At 43.9% G+C, this 23,367-nt stretch overlaps 1 protein-coding gene across 1 annotated transcript in view; it reads left to right on the top strand.

Moving 5' to 3' along the window:
- Nucleotides 1-23,367, top strand: part of LOC117439164 (pleckstrin homology domain-containing family A member 5-like) — a 101,496-nt gene that overhangs the window by 32,521 nt on the left and 45,608 nt on the right. The window contains 4 exon segments of the mRNA XM_071201841.1: nucleotides 11,567-11,735; nucleotides 13,077-13,181; nucleotides 17,448-17,520; nucleotides 20,883-20,983. Of these exon segments, the coding sequence (XP_071057942.1) occupies nucleotides 11,567-11,735; nucleotides 13,077-13,181; nucleotides 17,448-17,520; nucleotides 20,883-20,983 (448 nt within the window).

Genomic DNA, 23,367 nt, shown 5'->3' on the forward strand with positions numbered 1-23,367 from the left:
AAGCTAGGTCATAAATCTTGAATCAGTATTGGAGCAGTCTCATGGAGCCAGGTGTGTTTATTTACAATATTACTCACTGATTTATGTACATGTGTAATGTTTGTGGGTACCCCGTTTGGTCAATCCAATCATGGGAGAGGTGATGGGGGGGGGGAGCAGGGAGCCACGTTAGCCACATGGAAACACATCTGAGGTGTTTTCTAAACTAGGGTTTAGCTGAGGTGCAGCCAGGTAACTGTCCCATCTCCAAAGAACAACTTTGAATCAGGAAGCATATGGGAGAGACACTCTAACCTCTGACTCAGGGGTGTCAAACTCAAGGCCCGGGGGCCAAATCCGGCCCGCGACTTCATTTTATGTGTCCCCACAAGAGCTTGCAAAGAATATAATATGTTTATTATACGGTTACATGCTACTTTACAGAAGCACGTTGCCCATAAACGACATGTCCCACAATGCATCTCAAATTAGATTTTTTTCTCAGAATTTGACTTTTTTTGTCAAAATATGCCTTTTTTCTTAAAATGTGCCTTTTTCTAAAAAAATTACTTTTTTTTCAAAATGTGACATTCTTACTAAAGAGACTTGCAATTATTTGCCCTAGACTTGCTTTCAGACGTAGTTAATTATGAAGTTATAATAATAATCCAATGCAGAGGCAATAATGTAATATAATACATTATTTTATATATATTCAATATTTATATATGTATTTTTGGTCTTAAAGTTACAACCGGCCCTTTGAGTGCAACCATAATACTGATGTGGCCCGTGATGAAATTGAGTTTGACACCCCTGCTGTAACTCATCTGTATTGACGTTATCATATAGTAACATACAGTATGTTCAGCTTGAAGTACTACTACTAGCTGCTAACCATAATGGGAACATTCCGTTCTGTCTGCTGGTCCACTAGATTGTGCCATTATTGTACATAGCAACCAAAAGAGCAAGTATGTCATGCTTCCAGTCTTTGTGTTAATCTAGATACACTTCTACTTCTGTAGCAGACACAGGCGTGATATTGACCTTCTCATGCGACTCTGTTACAAGGCAAAGAACCAGGCTGATAACTTCAGTCAATTGTAATTTGGTGAGACCTTTAGAAAATGAGAAGGACTAACACATTGATCCGAGGTGTCCGGATTGCCTCTCGCAGCTTTGTTTCCAGCTCCATTCATCTTCAGTCCAAGTCTGAGCGTCCTCTCCTGTCCCTGCTCCGCTCAGACTCACTTGATTTCAGACTCAGTGTGAATTGCTTGCAGAGTGCTAATGCACAACTGGTATTCTGTATGATTGATGTGAACCTCTGGATATGAACCCTGTGTGTGATTGAATAGTAAACTAAGGTTTTGTGTTGCCATCCAAACAACCTGTCTGCAGTGTCAGACAGGTGTCCCCCTCTCAGCGACAGGATGTGTCTCCTACTGCTGAAGCTTTACATGTCTCACGTGAACAGAGACTCCTTGATGATTCATAACACTAAAACAAGACAATGTCATACTGAGAAACATATCGTAAGATGTTCCCAGAGTCCCTTAGTACTGCTGTCAGTTATCTATTTCACATCACAGGTGTTACTTATTTGATAGATGTAAAAGATTGAGCTTTTTGAATGTTCTTAGTTTGTTTTATTTGATCACATCTGAGTAAGGGTTCTGCCTGTTATCTTGTGGCTTGTGTTTAAATGTGCTTCCATGTGCCCTGTCACTACTGCAGTGATATGCTATCCTCCCATGCACTGTGCTGCACGCTTTTAGAGTTTTGATTCAACATAAAGTCCAATGACTTCACCTTTAGATTTCTCGACTGCGAGGCTAATGTCATTCAAGTTCAAATCAAATCAAGTTGTATTTATATAGCACATTTATAAACGATTTTTGGTGGAGCCAAAGTGCTGTACATATAATAAAATTAGCCTACAGAAGAGACACTTTACAGCAGGGGTGTCAAACTCAATTTCATCGCGGGCCACATTCGCATAAAGGTTGCACTCAAAGGGCCGGTTGTAACTATATAAATATATAATATATATATAAAATAATGTATTATATTACATTATTGCCTCTGAATTGGATTATTATCGGATAGGATAATAACTTAGTAATTAACTACGTCTGAAAGCAGAACTCCAGGGAAAATAATTGCAAGTCTCTTCAGTGCACATGTCAAAAACGAGATGCATTGTGGGACATGTAGTTTATGGGCATATTATTATACGTATTATAAACGTATTATATTATTTGCAAGCTCTTGCTGGCCACATAAAATGAAGTCGCGGGCCGGATTTGGCCCCCGGGCCTTGAGTTTGAGACCCCTGCTTTACAGCAAATACAACAGCACAGATTGTTCAGAATATCAGTATGAGAAAAAACTAAAAAACCTCATTGAGGTGAACACTTCCTGCAGAGATGTTAATATCAGATATCAAAGCATCATTCTTTTCCTAACAGTGCAGCCTGAACCTGAGAACTGAAGGTGAAGTTAGTCGGTTTCTGCAGCAGTGTCTGTTAGATACCATACTGTAACTGCGCTCAGTGCAGATCATCTCTGTTGTCATGTGATCCACTGCTAGTGTTTGTGTTTTGTTTCTTTGAGTTTCTCTTCTGAACAGACCTACCTGTGTGACAGCTGGGATTAGACTTTACCTCAGCTCACACTGTTCCTTTGTGAAGGATGTTGGCTGAAGTGTTATCATGTGATCTGACTGTGGAGCGTTGGAGCATAACGGGGCTGTATATTATGAGCATGGGGTCCTGGCCCCTCGATCTGAACAACAAGGTGTATTAGATGGAAGACAATACGTTGAAGCTAAAAGCTGAAAGCAGCAGTACGCAGAAACACAGTTGGTACAAATCAGACCAAGGAACAATAAAACAAAATGTGATCAACGGTTTGGTTCCAAATGTAGGTTCTTAAAAGATAAGAATACTTGGTGCTAAATTGAGTTTTCAATGCAAAGCTCTGGTCAGAAGCTGGCGTGGAGTCAATTCCACACAAAAACAGAAACAACCTGTTTGGCAAGAAATTAACAAACAATAGAAGTTTAAAGCAAACTTTTGTTATTTAATCAAGTCAAACAAGTCATAAAGCATTTAATGAGTGAATGTGTTTCAGCTGGAAGGACAGAGTCTTGCACCAGTAGATAGTACCAAGATACCAACACTGTATACACTACAGAAGGAGGGAGGAGGAAGGTCCTCAGCAAGCGGACGTACAGATGGTTGAAACGTGCATACAGCTATGCAATATACGTTACAGGAAAACATTTGGCCAGACGGTGGATACGTGCATGTTCATTACAAACCAATGGTTGTCGAGATAGCCCTTTGTCTGTTCTAAGGAAGGGAGAATTAGAGGCTACATGTGAATTTAAACCGTGGGAAAAAACCAGAGAATGAAGTTACAGTAATACTTATGATTAAATTAGATTTAATGATACATTTCTACAACAGCTGGAGTTCCACACGTCCCATATCATGAGCTGACAACGCCGTCATAAGATACATAGAGTCCCTGGATGAGGGCTTATTGTGTGTCTGTTTCTAAACTAGTATATGTTGTAGCCGGGAACAGTCTGAAAGGAAAGACAGAGGAAAGAGAGACTGGCTGTGTGATCGGGGTGTGACTGTTCAGTGTGTGTACGTCACCCTGCTTTGGATGGAGGACTCTTGTTTCTGGAGGCGAGTGAAAGCCTCCTCTGTCATTCACAGTCAATCAGCTGACAATCCACTGGACCCGGACAGAGACACAGAGTGGTGACATTTCAGAACATCCGCCCCTGGCCACAAAGGCTCACTGTTTTCTAAAGGCTAAATGCCTTTGCTAGCACACACACACACACACACACACACACACACACACACACACACACACACACACACACACACACACACACACACACACACACACACACACACACACACACACGATAGGTGAATGTGCATGTTGCCATCCCAGCTGAAAGATATTTCTTAACCAGACGGCACTCAGAGAACGCAGACATTCGCCACCGCCGTTTCCATTAGTGACGAATACTTGGTGTGTTTGCTCCATGATTCAGATGCATTCTACAATATAATGGTGGAGGTTATGAATGATTTCTGACTCTGAATTCTTGAGCGCTACTGTTTCAGTCAGGAAGGATTCCAGGATTCAGAGGTTTGAACAAACAGCAGAGATAAGGAGCTCCAAACACTGCTGGATCAGCTGCTGGAGCTTCCAGCTCGGTGTCGCACATCATATCTCTATTCTTTCCTCAGAAAGTCATTCAACTGATCGGTCATTTTTAGGCCGTTCCTTTTTACTACATAGTGCAGCGGCAGGCTTCATGTTTGTCCTTCAAAATGTCCTCTTCAGTTATGAGACATGTTCTCTCCTGTCTCCTGTCCTTCAAAAGAGAATCTAATCAGAGCAGCACACCTGCTGTAGCAACTGCCACATGTCTTTAAATGACTATTATTCATTAATGAAAGGTCTAATAAACCATAACTTCCATTCAATACTGCAGCTCCCTTACCTAATATAAATCATTTGAATGTAACCCCCTTTAAGAGCTAAGTTCTACTTTTAACGAGTTAGCTTGTCTTTAGTGCTTTTGCCTTAGTGAAGTGTGTGAGTATCCAGTATATTTAAATAAATGGCATTAAAGGTGGGGTAGGTAATTTTGGAGAAACCAGCTCGAGTGCGCTAGAATTTGAAAATTAACAACCGGAAGAAATCTGCCTCTTCCTCACAGAGCCCCTCCTCCAACACACACGAACGCGCACATGACCAATGAGGGCACGAGATACGTTTGTGCCCAGATGGAAGGCTGACAGGCAGGTAGACCATCCAGTTACTTTAGCCGGGCCGGCTCAGATGATTGGTCGTGTTTTTTACAGCACTACGGCTTCCACAGATGACATTTTTTATGGATTTTTTGTCAAAGCACTTCAGATATTCATTGCTATCGGGAAGTTAAGAGCATTCCATGGAATATAACAACAAGTGTTTCTGAAGTGAATTACATACCCCACCTTTAAAGAGCCTGTGACAGCCTTCCAACAACTGTTGTGCAATGAAATATTGGGCTACTAGTCATCTCGAACCGTCAGTTTAAAAAAGAAAAAGCGATACCGTTCCGTTAAATATCAATAATTTCGAACATCGCGGGGAAATTCCTTCGACTCATTTTGAAGTTTTGGGGGAAGCCGGAAGTGACGTCAATGCGGGAACGCTTCACTGTGCGGCGAGAGAGCCAAACACGGACAAAGTGTGTTGTCATGCGTAGAAATGGTGAATTACTGAGTTTAGGCACGTTAATAACGTTGTAATGAAGTTGACTACAGTATATTCATATGTGTCAGTGCTTTCATGTCAATTCGGCGACATAAACATAAATGATCGTGGTGAAGATGATGATTACATTAGGATTAAAAATCGGGAGTGAGAGCTGCTGAATTTCCTCCCGTCGGATGTGATATAAAAACAAATCGATTATATTTGTGGTTATAAACTCAAGTGGATGAAACTACATTTATTAGTGCTTTCATGTCAATTCGGCGAACACATGATACATTACATGATCGTGAGAATGATGATTTAAAAATCGTTTGTTTGTGCCGGTCTGATGAGAAAACAAACCGATGCTTTTTGTAGTTGTAGTACACCAACATGGATTAAACGTGTGGTTTTTTTACCACAATGTTGGGGAAATTAATGGATAAAATGCACGGATTATTATTATTATTATTATTCCCACTCCGATCGGGACACTAGGTCCACCGTTTCCCCGCAGCGAGGCTCCCCCCGTTGACAGTTTACGTGGGCTGGGCTGGGTGCAGTGGCGGTACCGGCCGGTACCGAAGAGGGCCGGTCGGATAAGTCACTAGCACATCCCCCACTCCCCCTGTTGACAATTTACTAGCGGTACCGAAGTGGGCCGGTCGAGAGTCCCGGGATGATTTTTAGTCCCAGTCCACCACTGGCTACATGACCATATGATCGCCCATATTGACGCACCTCATTCCTAAACTTCTAACAGATACAACATAAACCGATCCTTCAGCCTCATATGAGCTCTCAGACACGTTCAACATTAACCTGTCATCGCTGTCTGAGCTTGCTGCTGTGTGCGCCGTCGTGCGGTTACATCTGACTGTATATATATAAAGGTTTACATGCAGATGCTGGGATCCTGGACGGTGCAGCTGGAGCGCTGTGCCCGCAATGACGTCACCCATCATTTGGCGGGACTTGAAGAATCCGCGAGAAGATCCAGAAAATGGTCAACATTGAAGGATTAATGGTTATCAAAGTACAAATATCCAAAATCAGTTCAGTAACGGTTTTCAAGGGGACAATATTTACTCAAATTGATGGGTTTGGACTTTGGACAACACATCCTCACTCCCAGGTCGGCCTATGTTGACGTTATGTCAAGTCCCCTGTGTCGGCTTTTTCCAACGCAAGGGGGGGGGGCCTTAGCGTCCATTTTCAGCTTTCCGGGATGTCCATATGCTTCTATGGACGCTCATGGAAGCACGGCATTCGTTTGTGTCGACTGCCCTTAAAGGCAATGTGAGCGTCCATTCTCATTGGATAACGGAGAATTGTACACCCGGAAGTAAGTATTCCTCTTACTGTCGATTGATTTTACAGTGATATCTGCACTACTCATCGACTAAAAAACACCAGATTATCCTCGTTAATTACACAACATTGATTGGTTTAAATTGTGTGCAATGCTTTTGTATTTTTCCCCTTCGATTCGGAGAAACAAATCTTTTTTCGGAGTAAAGGATGGCAGAAGACACTACACTACCCAGAATCCCCAGCTATCGTTTGGACTACACCATGTGCTCTGTTTGACAAACCCCGTGATAGTCCTCAAGCTCTGTGATTGGAGAGTGTGCTCCGAGGGTTACCGAGCCTCGAACAGCACTTGAAATGGGATGGAACCACGGCAGACTGTCCAAAACTGGATTTGAACGGGTCCACCGCGTCCCCCCTCCCCCACCCCGTCCCCAGAACTACACATGCTGGCTATTCTGTTTCGCAACATGTTCTCTATGGCACGTCTCTACTGGGAGTTTAGTTTTAAAAGACGTTTTCATATTTCCCATAATAAGAAGTTGCCAGTATTAAACTGTGTACATCCCTGGAGGTTTAGGGGACAGGAAACACTCACATTTAAAACATATAATTAATAAATGGGTGAAAATTGCTTGTGCCCAGTATTAATATATATACCCACATGCCAGCTAAGGTCAGAAGAGCTTTATTTAACAGCTGGTCTTATGTCTGTGACCCCTCCTGTTGTCCATTGATGAGCCTGAAACATGCACTTGTCAAGGTTCAGAGGCACATTTTGCAAATATGGCAGTAGCCATCGATCAGATAAGATAAGATATACTTTATTGATCCCAAGTTGGAACATTTGCGTTACATCAGCATGTGTAACAGTTAAATATGCAGTGGTGTTTATTTGTAAATCATTTAGTATAATCACACAATATTTAACAATTCTGTGTTCTTTATTTATTGATTGTTCAATACCTGACAAGGCCGGAGATGAAATATCTACATACATCTTATAAGAGTATAATACATTATGTATAATATCAGTTAAAATAAGTGCTTCAACATAGTTAACATTGCTGGAGGTATGCACAAATATTGATAGATGTCTTGTAATGCACTATTGAGGAACCTGCGACCCAAGTTTTTCATTCAGTGCAGAACTACACCACAGTTGTGTAGGCCTATATGATATGTCAATAAACCTTAGAACATCTTGAAATCTTGAAAGGGATGTGCAAAATAGTCATTATATACAGTCTTTAATTAACTATTAGTAGAGAATAACGAGTAATGAACATACTTTATAGGGATCCTATTAATATCTAATAATGAAAATAATGAAATTCAATAACATGCTTTAACCACTAGGTGTCCCTTTATATCAGCTGTGCACCTTTATGGTGTAAATACAGCCTATCTACCAATTGGATCAAATATAAAAGTGAGCCGAATTAGTGTTGATACTGCAAGGAGACGCATTGTGTGAAAAGAAATGTAAGATGTTGTTTAATGGCTGATATATTTATGATCCACGTCACGTTTTCAGTTCCTCATGTTTGTCTTCTCATCAGGGCTCTATAAATACAGAACTACGGCAGATATGTAATATGTAATGCAGCCGAACCGTGTATTACAATGCCGTTATGTGATGACTTTCAAAGAGAAAAGCAAGCACACTCGGAATAAAGTATTATTTTATTTTTTTAAAGTGTTTTCGGTCTGTTTCCGGTATTTGTTAATGACGATGTGGTCTGAGATGTGAGACTGGAATTGCACAGGGGGAAATAACGTATCTTTAGATGCGGATTTTGTTAACTAATATGTTTGCGCTGTGGACCAACACTATACATTGACGGGGAAGGGGTTAGCAATAAAGATAACACCATTAAACAGTTACACAACATAACAGAAATAATATCGATAGCAGCGTCCCTAGCAACCACCTTGGTAACAATGAAAACGTTATGGACGCAATTTCCTGAAGTAATCTTCGTAATAACTAGCAAACTAAAGATCATGTACATCCACTGCACACATAATCTGAAATAACAACTCATATTTCTCGCATCAAATGACATCAAAACGCATTTTATTGGACAAAGTAACTTTAAAATAGGCATTTTACACCGAGAATAAAACGAAGTTCGGCCATGTTTTTTTTTTCTGCAGGGAGAAATTTGAAGATCACATGATGTCAAACAGGGCACATGGTATAGTCCAAACGATAGCTGGGGATTCTGGGTAGTGTAGTGTCTTCTGCCATCCTTTACTCCGAAAAAAGATTTGTTTCTCCGAATCGAAGGGGAAAAATACAAAAGCATTGCACACAATTTAAACCAATCAATGTTGTGTAATTAACGAGGATAATCTGGTGTTTTTTAGTCGATGAGTAGTGCAGATATCACTGAGATCAATCGACAGTAAGGGGAATACTTACTTCCGGGTGTACAATTCTCCGTTATCCAATGAGAATGGACGCTCACATTGCCTTTAAGGGCAGTCGACACAAATGAATGTCGTGCTTCCATGAGCATCCATAGAAGCATATGGACATCCCAGAAAGCTGAAAATGGACGCTAAGGGCCCCCCCCTTGCGTTGAAAATTGACTCTAAGGCCCCCCCCCTTGCGTTGGAAAAAGCCGACACAGGGGACTTGACATAACGTCAACATAGGCCGACCTGGGAGTGAGGATGTGTAGGTTTGGATGATGGGGGAAACTCGTGTCACATGCTCTTTAAGTGCTCTGATATCCAGCACTGCAAAGAACATCTTTTAGTCCAAATATGCCATTGAATCTTTGAAACCCTCAGAATGAAAGTGTGTGCTTACTGTTTTAAATTGTTCATCATACCAATAGCTTCACGGGACTACAAGCTGCTGAGTTGGCTGAAGTACAGCAGAGGAGAGGATCAGAGCTGTCAGAGTGGAGAGGGTCTGCCAATGCATTTCATAATGCACATGGTTGGCATGACAATGATGCTCCATCTGGCTCTGCACCTCTAATGAAATGACTATACTTTAGTACAGTATGGTAACTATGCACCAGTGGTCACAAATTGTACTTTATGATGGATAGATGCTCGCAGGAGGAGGAGGAATGCAAACAGTAAGAGGATGTTGGAAGCTGGCTAGCTGAATTGTGGTGCAGCGCATTCTGCCAGATACAGTATACAACCTGCTTTCAAATGTATAATCTGTCGTGAATATAGAGTTATAGTAGTGTCTGTTTTACATTTGTCATCTCACTCAAGAGAAGAACCGAACTGAGTTGAGAGATTTGTAAAATCGTTCTGGACCCTGGGAATTTAATATTGAGAAAACAGTATTTGTTAATGGAGATGGATATCTTTATCTGACTGCTGGAAGAACTCACACACACCACACACACACACACACACACACACACACACACACACACACACACACACACACACACACACACACACACACTAGGGCTGTGCATCTTCACTGGTCTCACGATTCGATTCGATATCCCGGTGCATCACGATTCATACCAATGCGTTGCATCCTCAATTTTCTATATTACTGCACATGGCTTATTTTTCATCAATGCATACATGCAGTAAATACATATGAACTCTCTTTTTATTATTTAGAAAGTGCTTCAGAAATCAATAACATAAATGTCTCGACATTAATTTATAAACCAAAATAAATGAATTGTATAGGTCTAGCCTCCCTATATCTGTGTGTGAAGTTGTTCCATCCTCAAAAACAAAAAGCTAATGCTTCTGCAGTCTAGCTGCAGCTTCTAGCTATGGTCTACTGTTAAAGAAAGGACACTGAATGTCCTGAATGTGGCATCACACACAGGACTTGAGTCTGAACACAGCAGACAACAGGAGTATTTACAACAGCATTATAAAAACAAAAATAGTGCAGGTGGGTGCTCGCTCACATTCTCTGTCTCACTGTTACATAAATCCCATGCATGTATGAGACTAAGTTAGCTTCATTATATCTCAGTGATTAAGTGAATAATAAAGTTTCTATCGGGTCACTATCAGCCTGTCACTCATTATTTTCAGGGAGGGGGCGGGGCTTGGAGGAACGGAGAGGAGACGGTGATCGCGGAAGCTTTTTTCCTCCTGCCTTCACAAACTTTACACACGTATATATCGTCTGAAAATTGCTAGAGGACATTCATACTTTGCAATCCAAGACTTAATTAAATCCACCAAAAACCTGACATGATTGTAACGCAATTATTTTTGAAAAACATAAATCCCTGTCTGTGTCTCTGAGCCACAGCGACACGAGTGATTCGGAGCGGGTCCTTCTGCTGTTGGTTCTGGACTGGTGTTCTTGTGTTGGTGGATAAAGCAGACTGCTCCGGTGTTGCTGTGCCGCTGTCACGTCTGTTCCCTGATCTCTGTGTCACCGATCGATTTGATATTAAAGTGACAGAAAAAACGTTATAGTAAAGCCGCGTCCGGAAAATCAGGAAGCAACGTTACTACTCTGTAACCGATTATCTTCCGTCACTGCATCGATACCGAATCGTCCACGTCCGCATCGCAATGCATCGTAGAAACGATTATTTTCAACACCCCTAACACACACACACACACACACACACACACACACACACACACACACACACACACACACACCACACACATATACACACACACACACAAGCTCAGTTTTTCAGCTAAAGTTAGATAGCTATTACTACACCTCCCTGCTGCCTAAATGTGTCACTTGGCTGAATATTGATTAGTAATACCTCTGTTGGCAGGTGTATCAGTGTGGATCAGTGTGGATCAGTGTGGATCAGTGTGTGCGTTAATATCACTGTGGTTTTCTAAGTCTGTTTGAAATGTATTGCTGTCATTTGCCCCATTGAACATGCCAGCACACAGCCCCCCTCTGAGCTCTAACTAGACGTGCTGCATGGTGTTCTTTTATAATCTGGAGGTCCAATGTGTGACTGACCCTCTCTCTCTCTCTGTCTCCATGTCTCTCGCCCTGTGGCAGGCCGGCTGCTAAGGCGTCCTCAGATCAGGGCAGTGACCAGAAGGAGCGACCCACGAGCACCATGAGCGAGGCCTCCAACTACACGGGGGGGTCCGACTACAGCACCTTCCCTGGCAGCCCGCCCACCCACGCCCCCAGCACCACCCTCAGCTCCACCTCGTCCACACGGGTCGGTCTCCATCAGGTCTTAGAGCTCTGCTGAGCAGTTTTACCACAGCTCTCCATCATGGCTAATATAATAGTACATTAGTCAAGCATCATCAGCAGACAAAGAGGGGTTATTAAAGAGGACAGCTTTTGGTTGTTGAATTAACATATTTCTCTTTAGAAAGCTGTCACTAAAGAACATGGGAACCATTTCCTCAGACACATCAGCATGGCTAGCTCACTGGAACAATGAGAAGAGAACTTATACTCAGCATGAAAGACCGCTCTGCTAACATATGATTATGCAAAATAAGGAACTATTTTTCTACATTCTTAGCCTACTTGTAAGAGAAGGGATGATTAAAAGGGAATGTTTCAGTGATTCTAAGCAACATCAGACTGCTGTGCCCCCCTCTCGTTCAGGGAATAGAGTGGGAGTATAGAGTAGGCTAACCCAGCTGTGTTAGCAGCTAGCGGATCATCTACACGGGGCACTGCACTCAGATTACAGCCTGTCCCTTCATAAATGCCGAGTCAGACTAACAGATAAACAGAACATTAACATGCATGCGTAGATCACAGCCGAGATTCTGCGGTCCCATGAATAAGTGATGCTTATACAAGGTTTCCCTTCTGCTCACACTGGCCAAAAGAAGAAGTTTCTCTGTGAGATCTTCCAGTTGTTGAATAGTTAAAATGTTTAAACATGGTGACTTTATCTAAAGCATAGGACAGGATGTGGATTGACCCTTCCTTACCATTTAAAGTCAGTTTGCTGTTATGTAACAGATATTACAAATGTGCCTCAAAGGTATTTACATACAGGAGGCCTGACCCCTATTTGTAGACCACCCAGTTAAGTGGCCTTACCAGCCAACACTGTGCTAGACTCTGTCTCTAGTGCTAAAGTCATGAGAAAAAACTGCCTCCAATAAATCACCACCAAACACTTTCACAATGTCACACTAATGAATACAAACATTATCTGTCAACATCTGGTCAATAGCTATAATGGTAATGTGATACTGTTTGTTTTCATTTAGACTTAATCAAAGAACCCCTTGTCTTCCATTGTCTGAGTTAAAGAGAGTTGTGCTGCATGTCTTAGTAAGTGAGCCTTGCTGTGGGTCATGAGCTGAGCACTTCTGCCCTGCTGATGCTGTCACAGCAGAGAGTCAGTTGGTCAACAGAGCAGTCAGAGAAGATGAGATTCTGGATTATTTTCTCTATCTCTGGAGTTCTCTGCAATTACTGTAGGAGATGCAAGATGGAGAATTAGATTTAGAAGTTTCTTTTGTACAGCTCAATATACAGAATATGTACACACTTTCTACATGTATTACCCATGCATGTGTTTCAACAGCCCTCTAGGTCTTCCAAAAAAATCCACAACTTTGGAAAGAGGTCAAACTCCATCAAGAGGAACCCCAACGCCCCTGGGATGAAGAGCAGCTGGCTTTACAAACAGGTGGAGCTTTTCTTTCAACAGTATTGGATGTGTTTGACTCTCTGTTGTACTGTGCTGACGGAGAGAAGACAGGGGGGGACGGGGGGCAGCCAGTATAATGCAAGGTGCACACTGAACATACAGGACATGAATCACTGAGAACATGTAAGAAACATTTGAAGAAATGCACTTCACTTCATTTACTATTACTATATTGCCTTTTTTTCTTGGAATTCTATTATTCATTCAGGCCATTCTTTGCTGACCAAAAGTTTCATTAATCGTTTTATAATATATGTGTTCTTATACTATTTTTTAAATGTGTGTTTTAACTCCTATTAATCTTTTCCCCATTAGTAGTGCTGTAATACTTTTGAACTGTGTGTTTTTGCCGGTGTACACACCACACAGCTGCTGGTTTCCATTCGTTTAACGGAAGAATAAAACCCAGTTTCATGGGATCTGAAACACACTTGCAATGTGTTAAAAGCGACAAAGAGATTTGAAACAGTACTGTAAACAAAATATATAATATAACATAGTATTCATTTCTTTAAAGGGGACCTATCATGCAAAATGCACTTTTTGATGTCTTTATACATAATTATGTGTCCCCGGTGTCAGGAGACTCACAAAGTGTCAGAAAACAAAACCCTCCCTCTTTTCCTCCGTACCCAAATCCCTAAAAACGGGGGAACAACCTATGACGTCATATCGGATGGTGGACCCACGGCCCTATCAGAAACGTTGCTATCAGAAACAATGCCTGACGTGTTTTGGACGTAATATGGTCTTTGTTTACATTGGCAAGCATCGCTAACACTCAGAGCTAACCTGTACTGGAGAGAGTATGTGTAAAGAAGCAGGATATAAAAAGGAACTCACCTTGTGGTAAACCTGAGAGAGAGAAAGCACTTGAGCTCCATACTGTTTCAGAAATAATCCGTGATGTGGTTTTGAACATGATATAGCGTGTCATCCCCGCAGCATTTAGACAGTATCTGCCGGGTCCCGCATGAGCAGGCATAAGCTCCGCCCCCTCTTTTTTCTTTTGTTTCCAATTTCTTTTTTTTGTTTAAAGCTTTATACCCCGAATCAGCACTTTAGTAACAGGGCTGAAACAGAGTGTGATCTGTTTCGTATTTTGAGCAAAACACTTCATAGACATGTTTTTTATATATTTGTTTGCATCTGAGACCCATGCTATTGCCTAAAAATAGCATGAAGGTGACCTTTAAGATTATGCATGTTTTTGTTGTGTCCGTTTTAGTTGGTTTAAACTCTGAACAGAAGTCCATGAAAGAATGGTTGAGAAAACAAAGAAACAAATCTAAAAACCATGGCCGCTGAGATTGCTTAACATTAATGTCAAATGTATGAATCGGTGGTGCGCACTGGCCCACTTTGAGATCCTCTTTTTAATTAATTAACAGAAAATACAGTTTTACAACTTTCATCTTCAACTAAAGTCAGTGACATCCTCCTGTTCCCTGGATATGTTATGTGGTTCGGTGACAGCCAGTGACAGCCAATTTAACTGTACGAAGTCTAATATCATACTTCACTAACCAGCTACCAAGCTAAATATGTTAACCAAACAGTTGTACAAGAGTAAGTGGAGCTGAGTGGAACCATGCAGCATAAATAATCCCTGCTTCAGGTTGAAGGAAAGTAAATGACATGGCAGACTGTAGTATGAGTTGGTCCTGGGATGGCAGACTGTAGGATGAGTTGGGGGGGGGGGGCACTTTGGCTGACAGGTCTGTGTGGAGGAGAGAGCCGTGTTGCTGTGAGGTCAATTGATTTTGGTCTGAATGTGAGCACAGTGAGCAGCAGCTCAGGGGCCAGATGTTAATGACAAGGAATCCAACTGGACCCCAAAGCACAGCTGTGAAGGTCTCTGTCTGCAGCTGACATCCCAGGACCAACTCATAGTACAGTCTGCCATCCCAGGACCAACTCATAGTACAGTCTGCCATCCCAGGACTGGGAGACTGTAGTATGAGTTGGTCCTGGGATGGCAGACTGTAGTATGTGTTGTTCCTGGGGTGGCAGACTGTAGTATGAGTTGGTCCTGGGATGGCAGACTGTAGTATGAGTTGGTCCTGGGATGGCAGACTGTACTATGAGTTGGTCCTGGGATGGCAGACTGTAGTATGAGTTGGTCCGGGGAAGACAGACTGTAGTATGAGTTGGTCCTGGGATGGCAGACTGTAGTATGAGTTGGTCCTGGGATGGCAGACTGTACTATGAGTTGGTCCTGGGATGCCGGACTGTAGTATGAGTTGGTCCTGGGATGGCAGACTGTAGTATGAGTTGGTCCTGGGATGGCAGACTGTAGTATGAGTTGGTCCTGGGATGGCGGACTGTAGTATGAGTTGGACCTGGGATGGCAGACTGTAGTATGAGTTGGTCCTGGGATGGCAGACTGTAGTATGAGTTGGTCCGGGGATGGCAGACTGTAGTATGAGTTGGTCCGGGGATGGCGGACTGTAGTATGAGTTGGACCTGGGATGGCAGACTGTAGTATGAGTTGGTCCTGGGATGGCAGACTGTAGTATGAGTTGGTCCTGGGATGGCAGACTGTAGTATGAGTTGGTCCTGGGATGGCAGACTGTACTATGAGTTGGTCCTGGGAAGACAGACTGTAGTATGAGTTGGTCCTGGGAAGACAGACTGTAGTATGAGTTGGTCCTGGGAAGACAGACTGTAGTATGAGTTGGTCCTGGGAAGACAGACTGTACTATGAGTTGGTCCTGGGATGGCAGACTGTAGTATGAGTTGGTCCTGGGATGGCAGACTGTACTATGAGTTGGTCCTGGGATGGCAGACTGTAGTATGAGTTGGTCCTGGGATGGCAGACTGTAGTATGAGTTGTTCCTGGGATGGCAGACTGTAGTATGAGTTGGTCTTGGGATGGCAGACTGTAGTATGAGTTGGTCCTGGGATGGCAGACTGTACTATGAGTTGGTCCTGGGATGGCAGACTGTAGTATGAGTTGGTCCTGGGATGGCAGACTGTACTATGAGTTGGTCCTGGGATGCCGGACTGTAGTATGAGTTGGTCCTGGGATGGCAGACTGTACTATGAGTTGGTCCTGGGATGGCAGACTGTAGTATGAGTTGTTCCTGGGATGGCAGACTGTAGTATGAGTTGGTCCTGGGATGGCAGACTGTAGTATGAGTTGTTCCTGGGATGGCAGACTGTAGTATGAGTTGGTCCTGGGATGGCAGACTGTAGTATGAGTTGGTCCTGGGATGGCAGACTGTACTATGAGTTGGTCCTGGGATGGCAGACTGTAGTATGAGTTGGTCCTGGGATGGCAGACTGTAGTATGAGTTGGTCCTGGGATGGCAGACTGTAGTATGAGTTGGTCCTGGGATGTCAGCTGCAGACAGAGACCTTCACAGCTGTGCTTTGGGGTCCAGTTGGATTCCTTGTCATTAACATCTGGCCCCTGAGCTGCTGCTCACTGTGCTCACATTCAGACCAAAATCAATTGACCTCACAGCAACACGGCTCTCTCCTCCACACAGACCTGTCAGCCAAAGTGCCCCCCCCCCCAACTCATCCTACAGTCTGCCATCCCAGGACCAACTCATACTACAGTCTGCCATGTCATTTACTTTCCTTCAACCTGAAGCAGGGATTATTTATGCTGCATGGTTCCACTCAGCTCCACTTACTCTTGTACAACTGTTTGGTTAACATATTTAGCTTGGTAGCTGGTTAGTGAAGTATGATATTAGACTTCGTACAGTTAAATTGGCTGTCACTGGCTGTCACCGAACCACATAACATATCCAGGGAACAGGAGGATGTCACTGACTTTAGTTGAAGATGAAAGTGCCCCCCCCCCCCCCGCAGAAGAAATGTCATCAGTGTTTACGCACAGCTCCTTACCTCAGGGTCTGTGGCCCAATGCGTCACTTTGCTAATAGAAAAATATGGTATTGTCACTGCAGTCATTACGGCACCAGGGGGGTGAAAAAAGAACAGCACTGACCTGTCAGTACGGTATGAACAGATAAAACAGCCATTAGTCTCAGCGGGGAGAGAGCTGGCTAATAGAGAAATAGAAGCAGCCAGAGGGAGAGACAGGGGGACTGTGTGTGTGTGTGTGTGTGTGTGTGTGTGTGTGTGTGTGTGTGTGTGTGTGTGTGTGTGTGTGTGTGTGTGTGCGTGCGAGCGTGCGTGCGTGCGTGTGTGTGTGTGAGCGAGCGTGTGTGCGTGTGAGAGAGAGGCTGGCTGTCTTGATGACTTCTCTGTGACCTCTGACCCCTGCAGGACAGCACAGGCATGAAGCTGTGGAAGAAGAGGTGGTTCGTTCTGTGTGACATGTGCCTCTTCTACTACCGCGGTGAGGACACACACACACAAATGCACACACACTTGTGTGATGAAGGCACTCAATTTAAATGGGTTCATTGTCAAATCCAAAGCAAGTTGTCCATGTTTTGTTTGAGTGTAATTTAACAAGGCACATATATTTAGAGGATCATACAACTCAAGATAACATGATAAACTAAGAGACAATAGAGAATAAATAGGTAGGAAAACTTCATTCATTCAGATGAAGGATTAACCGTCTGTATTCAAACTGACAGATGGGATCCACCCCCATCACTTCCTGCATGTGCTTCACAGTAACACATCGTTATGCAAACCTTGAGAATTGTCAGTGGCATTTAGGGATGGGTGTCGAGAAACGGTTCTAAATTCTTACTGAACTGCTCAGTACTGAAATACCGATAAGCAGCTGGATAAACGGAGCTGCTCACACATGTAACACAACATTTGTGTTACATTACAGTTCTGAATGTTGGGCTTCATCTCTCGTAATGCTCTGAATCATTCTGTGACACTGACAGAGCAGACCAGCGACCTGAAACCATTCCATGAAACCTGAATCAGTGCAGCGAGTTGGCCTGCTTTAACAACGTGGCTGCTGATGCAGCGTCCCGTTTCCGACAAGGAAACATACAGAGGAGATTAACAGAGCTTTCCTACAGAGGAGTGCAATTCCTTTAGATTTTTTCGGTAGCCAATAGTGACAAATAACTGTTATTGAATCCTATTAAATCTAATATCTTCATTTTCACACCAAATAATTGGGAGTAAATGGCCTCTGATTAAGGATTTGTTTCAAGTCAATGATAGTGCTCTTAGACATCTTGTGGAAAGTGCTGTTCATCCCTCCTGCACACCTTGTGCACACAGATGGAGAGAGAGCAACAACTTGCTGTTTGTTTTCATTGTCACCAAAACATTATTTAAACCAGCAAAACCTGTTTTAAATAAGTATATATATATATATATACAAATAACACAAAATAGTTGACATAATTCCTTTTATGAAGGATTGAATAATGATTAAATACACATGGGCTGATCAAATATCTGCTATGCATGACTCTGAATGACCTCCCATTAAGATTCTCCCCTACACAGGGAGGTTAATGGGTGCTGTTCATCGTGCTGCCACCCTGGAAGAGGTGTGGTGAACATTCTGCTGGTGGTGTGGCAGCATGTGTCGTGTCCAGCCCTCTACATGCTGTGTGTATCTGTGGGTCAGCAGCAGTGGATCAGGGGTCAGCAGGTTAAGTGTCATTGCCAGTTCAAATTAGTCGACCATGCTCACTTTTGCAAATCCAAAGCTGCAGAACCACTTATTTAGAACTTTACATTTACAACAGCTCCTATTTTCCTCTGCTGAGTCTCCTACGCCCTTGAGAGAGATTTTCCCATCTCCATAAATTGACTAATTAGCCGCAATCAGCTGCTGCTTTCATGACAAGCCCAAGGGAAAATGGGATGTTTATTGGCTTAGCCAGGCAGAGCTGAGCGGAGAGGCGTCCTCGGGAAGGACAATGACCAACTCGGCTTTTCCATTATAAGTCCCTTTCTCTCTCCTGCTTGCTCTATCAGGTTCTTCTAACTATCTCCTGTCACTCAAGTTGGGCCGTGTTTGCAGAATTAAGAGATGTTTCACCCAATTGTTTTTTTATGAGCAGGGCAACAAAGCCTGATCAAAGACGAATAAAAAGTGCATTAACATGTCACGTCCTTTAAATGTGTCCAACTTGATCTGCTGTGGCTCAGGAGGAAGAGCGAGTCATCCTCTCATCAAGACTCCACATGTGGAGGGGGCCAACACACTGCTCCAGATGTGCTGGCCATCGCTTTGTTTGGTACCCTGGCTGCTGTGTGAATGAGTACATTCAGAAGCACGGTCCATTAAGGAATCAAAACTGCATATACATGTAGAACATTTATTAGAGATACTTTGTGAGCACTCAAATGCAAATCAGTTTGAATGTGGTGTTCCTGTTAATGTCTCGTTTCAAACCATGTTGTTTGTAATACAGGACAAGAGTTACATAAGATGTGCAATCATTACATTTTACAGCTGTTTTTTGTTATGTACATAAAAGAGTTATAACAATACAACAAAACTGTAAAAAGACAACAAGATAAAGTGGGACGGACATCACATTAAGAGGACTTGTAAAGGCAAAATGGTATATGGAATTTATTATCTGTCTTTTGATGGCAAAAAGAAAAACGTAGTCTGGTAATCTGGCTGTTAGGAACTGTGATTGATAATAATTACCAGTTTTTATAACTTTTTTTTTTTAAATCAAAGTATTTTGAAAGTTCCTCAAACCTAGGAGAACCTTACCTGGAAAGTGAAAATGGGAAAAAGAGTTCTCCCACACAGTGGATACCTACATCCCTCTGCATGGCAGCCCACTCCCTCTCTTTCTCGGCTGTTTCCTGTGTGTGTTCTGTACAGTCTCAATAATTCAGCAGCCCTGCAGGTTCTCCCAGCAGCAGAGTGTGTGTGTGTGTCTGCATCGTGCTTCAGTGTGAGCCTGGGAGCTCACATCACAGCACGCAGAGGCCATTGCACAACATTACCATCCCGACAGAATGTGTGTGTGTGTGTGTGTGTGTGTGTGTGTGTGTGTGTGTGTGTGTGTGTGTGTGTGTGTGTGTGTGTGTGTGTGTGTGTGTGTGTGTGTGTGTGTGTGTGTGTGTGTGTGTGTGTGTGTGTGTGTGTGTGTGTGTGTGTGTGTGTGACTCGCCATTTGTGTATATTAACTATAGCTAAAGTTGTAGCTGAGCAGGTTCTCGGAGGTGAAATCCAACCACTGGTTGCTTCTGGTGAATTGTCACAAAGCTGATATGTTTATAAAGCCAAGCTACCATTAATAGTGAAGTCAATCTTTACTTGACCAAATTTATTTTTAATAATCAAAATAATAGTCATACCTAATAACTAGCTATTTTCTTTGTATTCAAAGTCACTTTCACAAACACACATGCAGGAGAAAGACACGTGTATATAAGCACGTTTTCTAGAGCTGGGTCTTGAGGGCTTGTTTGACGGATGCTAGGCTGGTTGACTGGCTGTCTGTTGACCTATAATGGTCATCTAGTGTCATCTCTAGGTGGACTGAAAGGTAACAAACATATCGACCTCAGAACTCTGCTTATTCAGCTCCACTGGTATATCTAGGAAACCCCACGCTCTGATTGGCTATTGATTTGATCTTTGATTTACCGGTCCAACACCTTACTTATTCTACAGCCTTGGTTCTGGTAAATCCTTATTGAGTGTATGTCTGCAGTTAGATTAGTGTAGGTTAATGCAGCTTTAAATGCAAATGTTCTCTGATTTGTTGACAAGCTTCTATTCTTCTTTTTTCTCTGGTGCAGATGACAAAGAGGATAGCATTCTGGGAAGTATCCTGCTGCCAAGCTTCCACGTGTCCATGTTGTCGGTGGATGATCACATCAGCAGGAAATACGCCTTCAAGGTAAAACACGAGACGCTGCAGCCAAACAGGGTCAATCAGTGGTGGTGGTGGTGGTGGTGGTGGTGGTGGTGGTGGTGGTGGTGGTGGTGGTGATGGTGGTGGTGGTGGTGGTGGTGATGGTGGTGGTGGTGGTGATGGTGGTGGTGGTGGTGGTGGTGATGGTGGTGGTGGGTGGTGGTGGTGGTGGTGGTGGTGGTGGTGGTGATGGTGGTGGTGGTGGTGGTGGTGGTGGTGGTGGTGGTGGTGGTGGTGATGGTGGTGGTGGTGATGGTGGTGGTGGTGGTGGTGGTGGTGGTGGTGGTGGTGGTGATGGTGGTGGTGGTGGTGGTGGTGGTGGTGGTGGTGGTGGTGGTGGTGATGATGATGTTTTTAATCTCAAGGTAACTTCCTAGTTAAGTGAAGGCAATATCTGATATATAAATGTTTGTTTCCATAATCAAGGTTTACTTCTGGTTTTCAGGAACCTTTACTACAGATATTGTTTTAGAGGGAGAGTTCTTCAGTTTGGAAATCGATGTATGTGTTGATCAGTGCTAAACAAAGACTTGGACTGAGCAGATGGTACGCCAAAGAGACTTGTAGCAGGGAGTCAGCTCTTACGGCTTTGAAGAAATGGACTTCCGGTTGAGTGGCCATGCTGGTAGCAGACTAACTTAACAGCTGCCCCCCAATTCATATCTAAAGCCCCTGTAACTCGGCTCTTACGTGTTTTCAGTTTATTCAAATCATAGTGGGGGACCATAAGATGCCTAAAGGCCAGCTGAAGAAACCAAACCACGATAGAGTTCCCGGTAAGATGTGGATGCTGATGTTAGAGCTAAAAGCAGTACTACTTTGGCTGATGAGATGTTGAGGGGAACCTGCTCTAAAGGGTCAGATGGGGCTTTGCAGAGTGCTCGTAACCAAAGCCAACTCCCACTGAGGCGCCAGTGCGCGTGACACCGGTCTGAGTCTTCGTACCCCTTGCAGAAACCGTTTCGTCAGGGGGTGACTGAACAACGTCCCTGCTCCGAAACCCACGTGACGAGATGATATGGCAGCCGCATACACCTTGATTGTGCTGAACGCCAAATTCCTGTCCAACAACAGCTGGAGGAATGACAGCACGTGAGGCAGGGGGCACGTGATGGGGTCCAGGCTTCTCCCTACACACCAACGCTGGAACGCTGCCCACTTGGCTGTGTAGCACGCTCTGGTAGACGCGGCCCTGGCTCCCTGAATGGTGCGTACAACATCTTGAGAGAGACCCCACCTCTCTAAGTGTTCCCGCTCAGGGGCTGTGTTCAGGAGCTGCGCTGAGCGTACACCCCCCTGGTGATTGATGTAGGCCGCCGCGGCTCTGTTGTCTGTGCGAATCAACACATGCTGACGGGGCAACATGCTGAATTACTCTCGTACGGAGATCCATTCCAGCACGTTTATGTGGAAGGACATGTGAGCCGGCCACTGTCCTCCCACTGCCTGCGTCATGCACGTTCCTCCCCACCCTGAGAGAGATGCGTCTGTGAACACCGAGGTGTGTGACGTAACTCTGCCCAGGGCCCCCCCCCCCCTCTGACAGGACGTGGGGACTTCTCCAGTATGTTAAGTCTGAACCCACGGACAGAGGGATGACCACCATGCGCCTCTTCTGTCGTACGGGGTCGATGCGGAGGCTGATGAACCACCTCTGCAGTCTCCTCATGTGCAGGAGACCCAGGGGCATCACCCCGTGACCTGCTGCCATCATGCCGAGCAGCCGCATCACGGAGAGTGACGTCACCACGCTGCGGGGTGTGACGCGTCGAAGGAGAGCTGTCAGCGTCTCCACTCTCTGCCGTGAGAGTCGTGCTCTCATGCGGGCTGAGTTCAATTCCACCCCCAGGTAAACCATACTCTGGGCTGGAACAGGACAGCTCTTTTCCCAGTTGATCATGAAACCCAGCTTTGACAGATGCGATATGAGTATACCGTCTGTAAAGCCGCTTCCTCCCTAGAGCGAGCCAGCAGCAGCAGGTCGTCCAGGTAAAATAGTACTCTCATTCCTCCTCTGTGTAGCGGCTGCAGCGCCGTCTCTACACACTTTGAAAAAGTACAAGGAGCCAGGGAATAGCCGAACGGCAGACGGTTGTACTGGTACGCTATTCCCTGGAATGAAAACCTCAGGAATTTCCTGTGTTTCGGGATGATGGGCACATGGAAGTAAGCATCCTTCAGGTCTATAGAACTGAACCAGTCTCCCTGGTGAACACACTCTAGCACCTTTTTGACCGTCAGCATGTGAAAAGGTCTTTTCATTATTGCCTCGTTGAAAGCTGACAGGTCGAGGATGGGTCTCATTCCCCCCGTCTTTTTCGGGATAAGGAAATAGCGGGAGTAATACCCCTGATTTTCTTCCTCCTGGG

Source organism: Pseudochaenichthys georgianus, chromosome 23 (assembly GCF_902827115.2).
Source record: "Pseudochaenichthys georgianus chromosome 23, fPseGeo1.2, whole genome shotgun sequence".
Lineage (NCBI taxonomy): Eukaryota > Metazoa > Chordata > Actinopteri > Perciformes > Channichthyidae > Pseudochaenichthys > Pseudochaenichthys georgianus.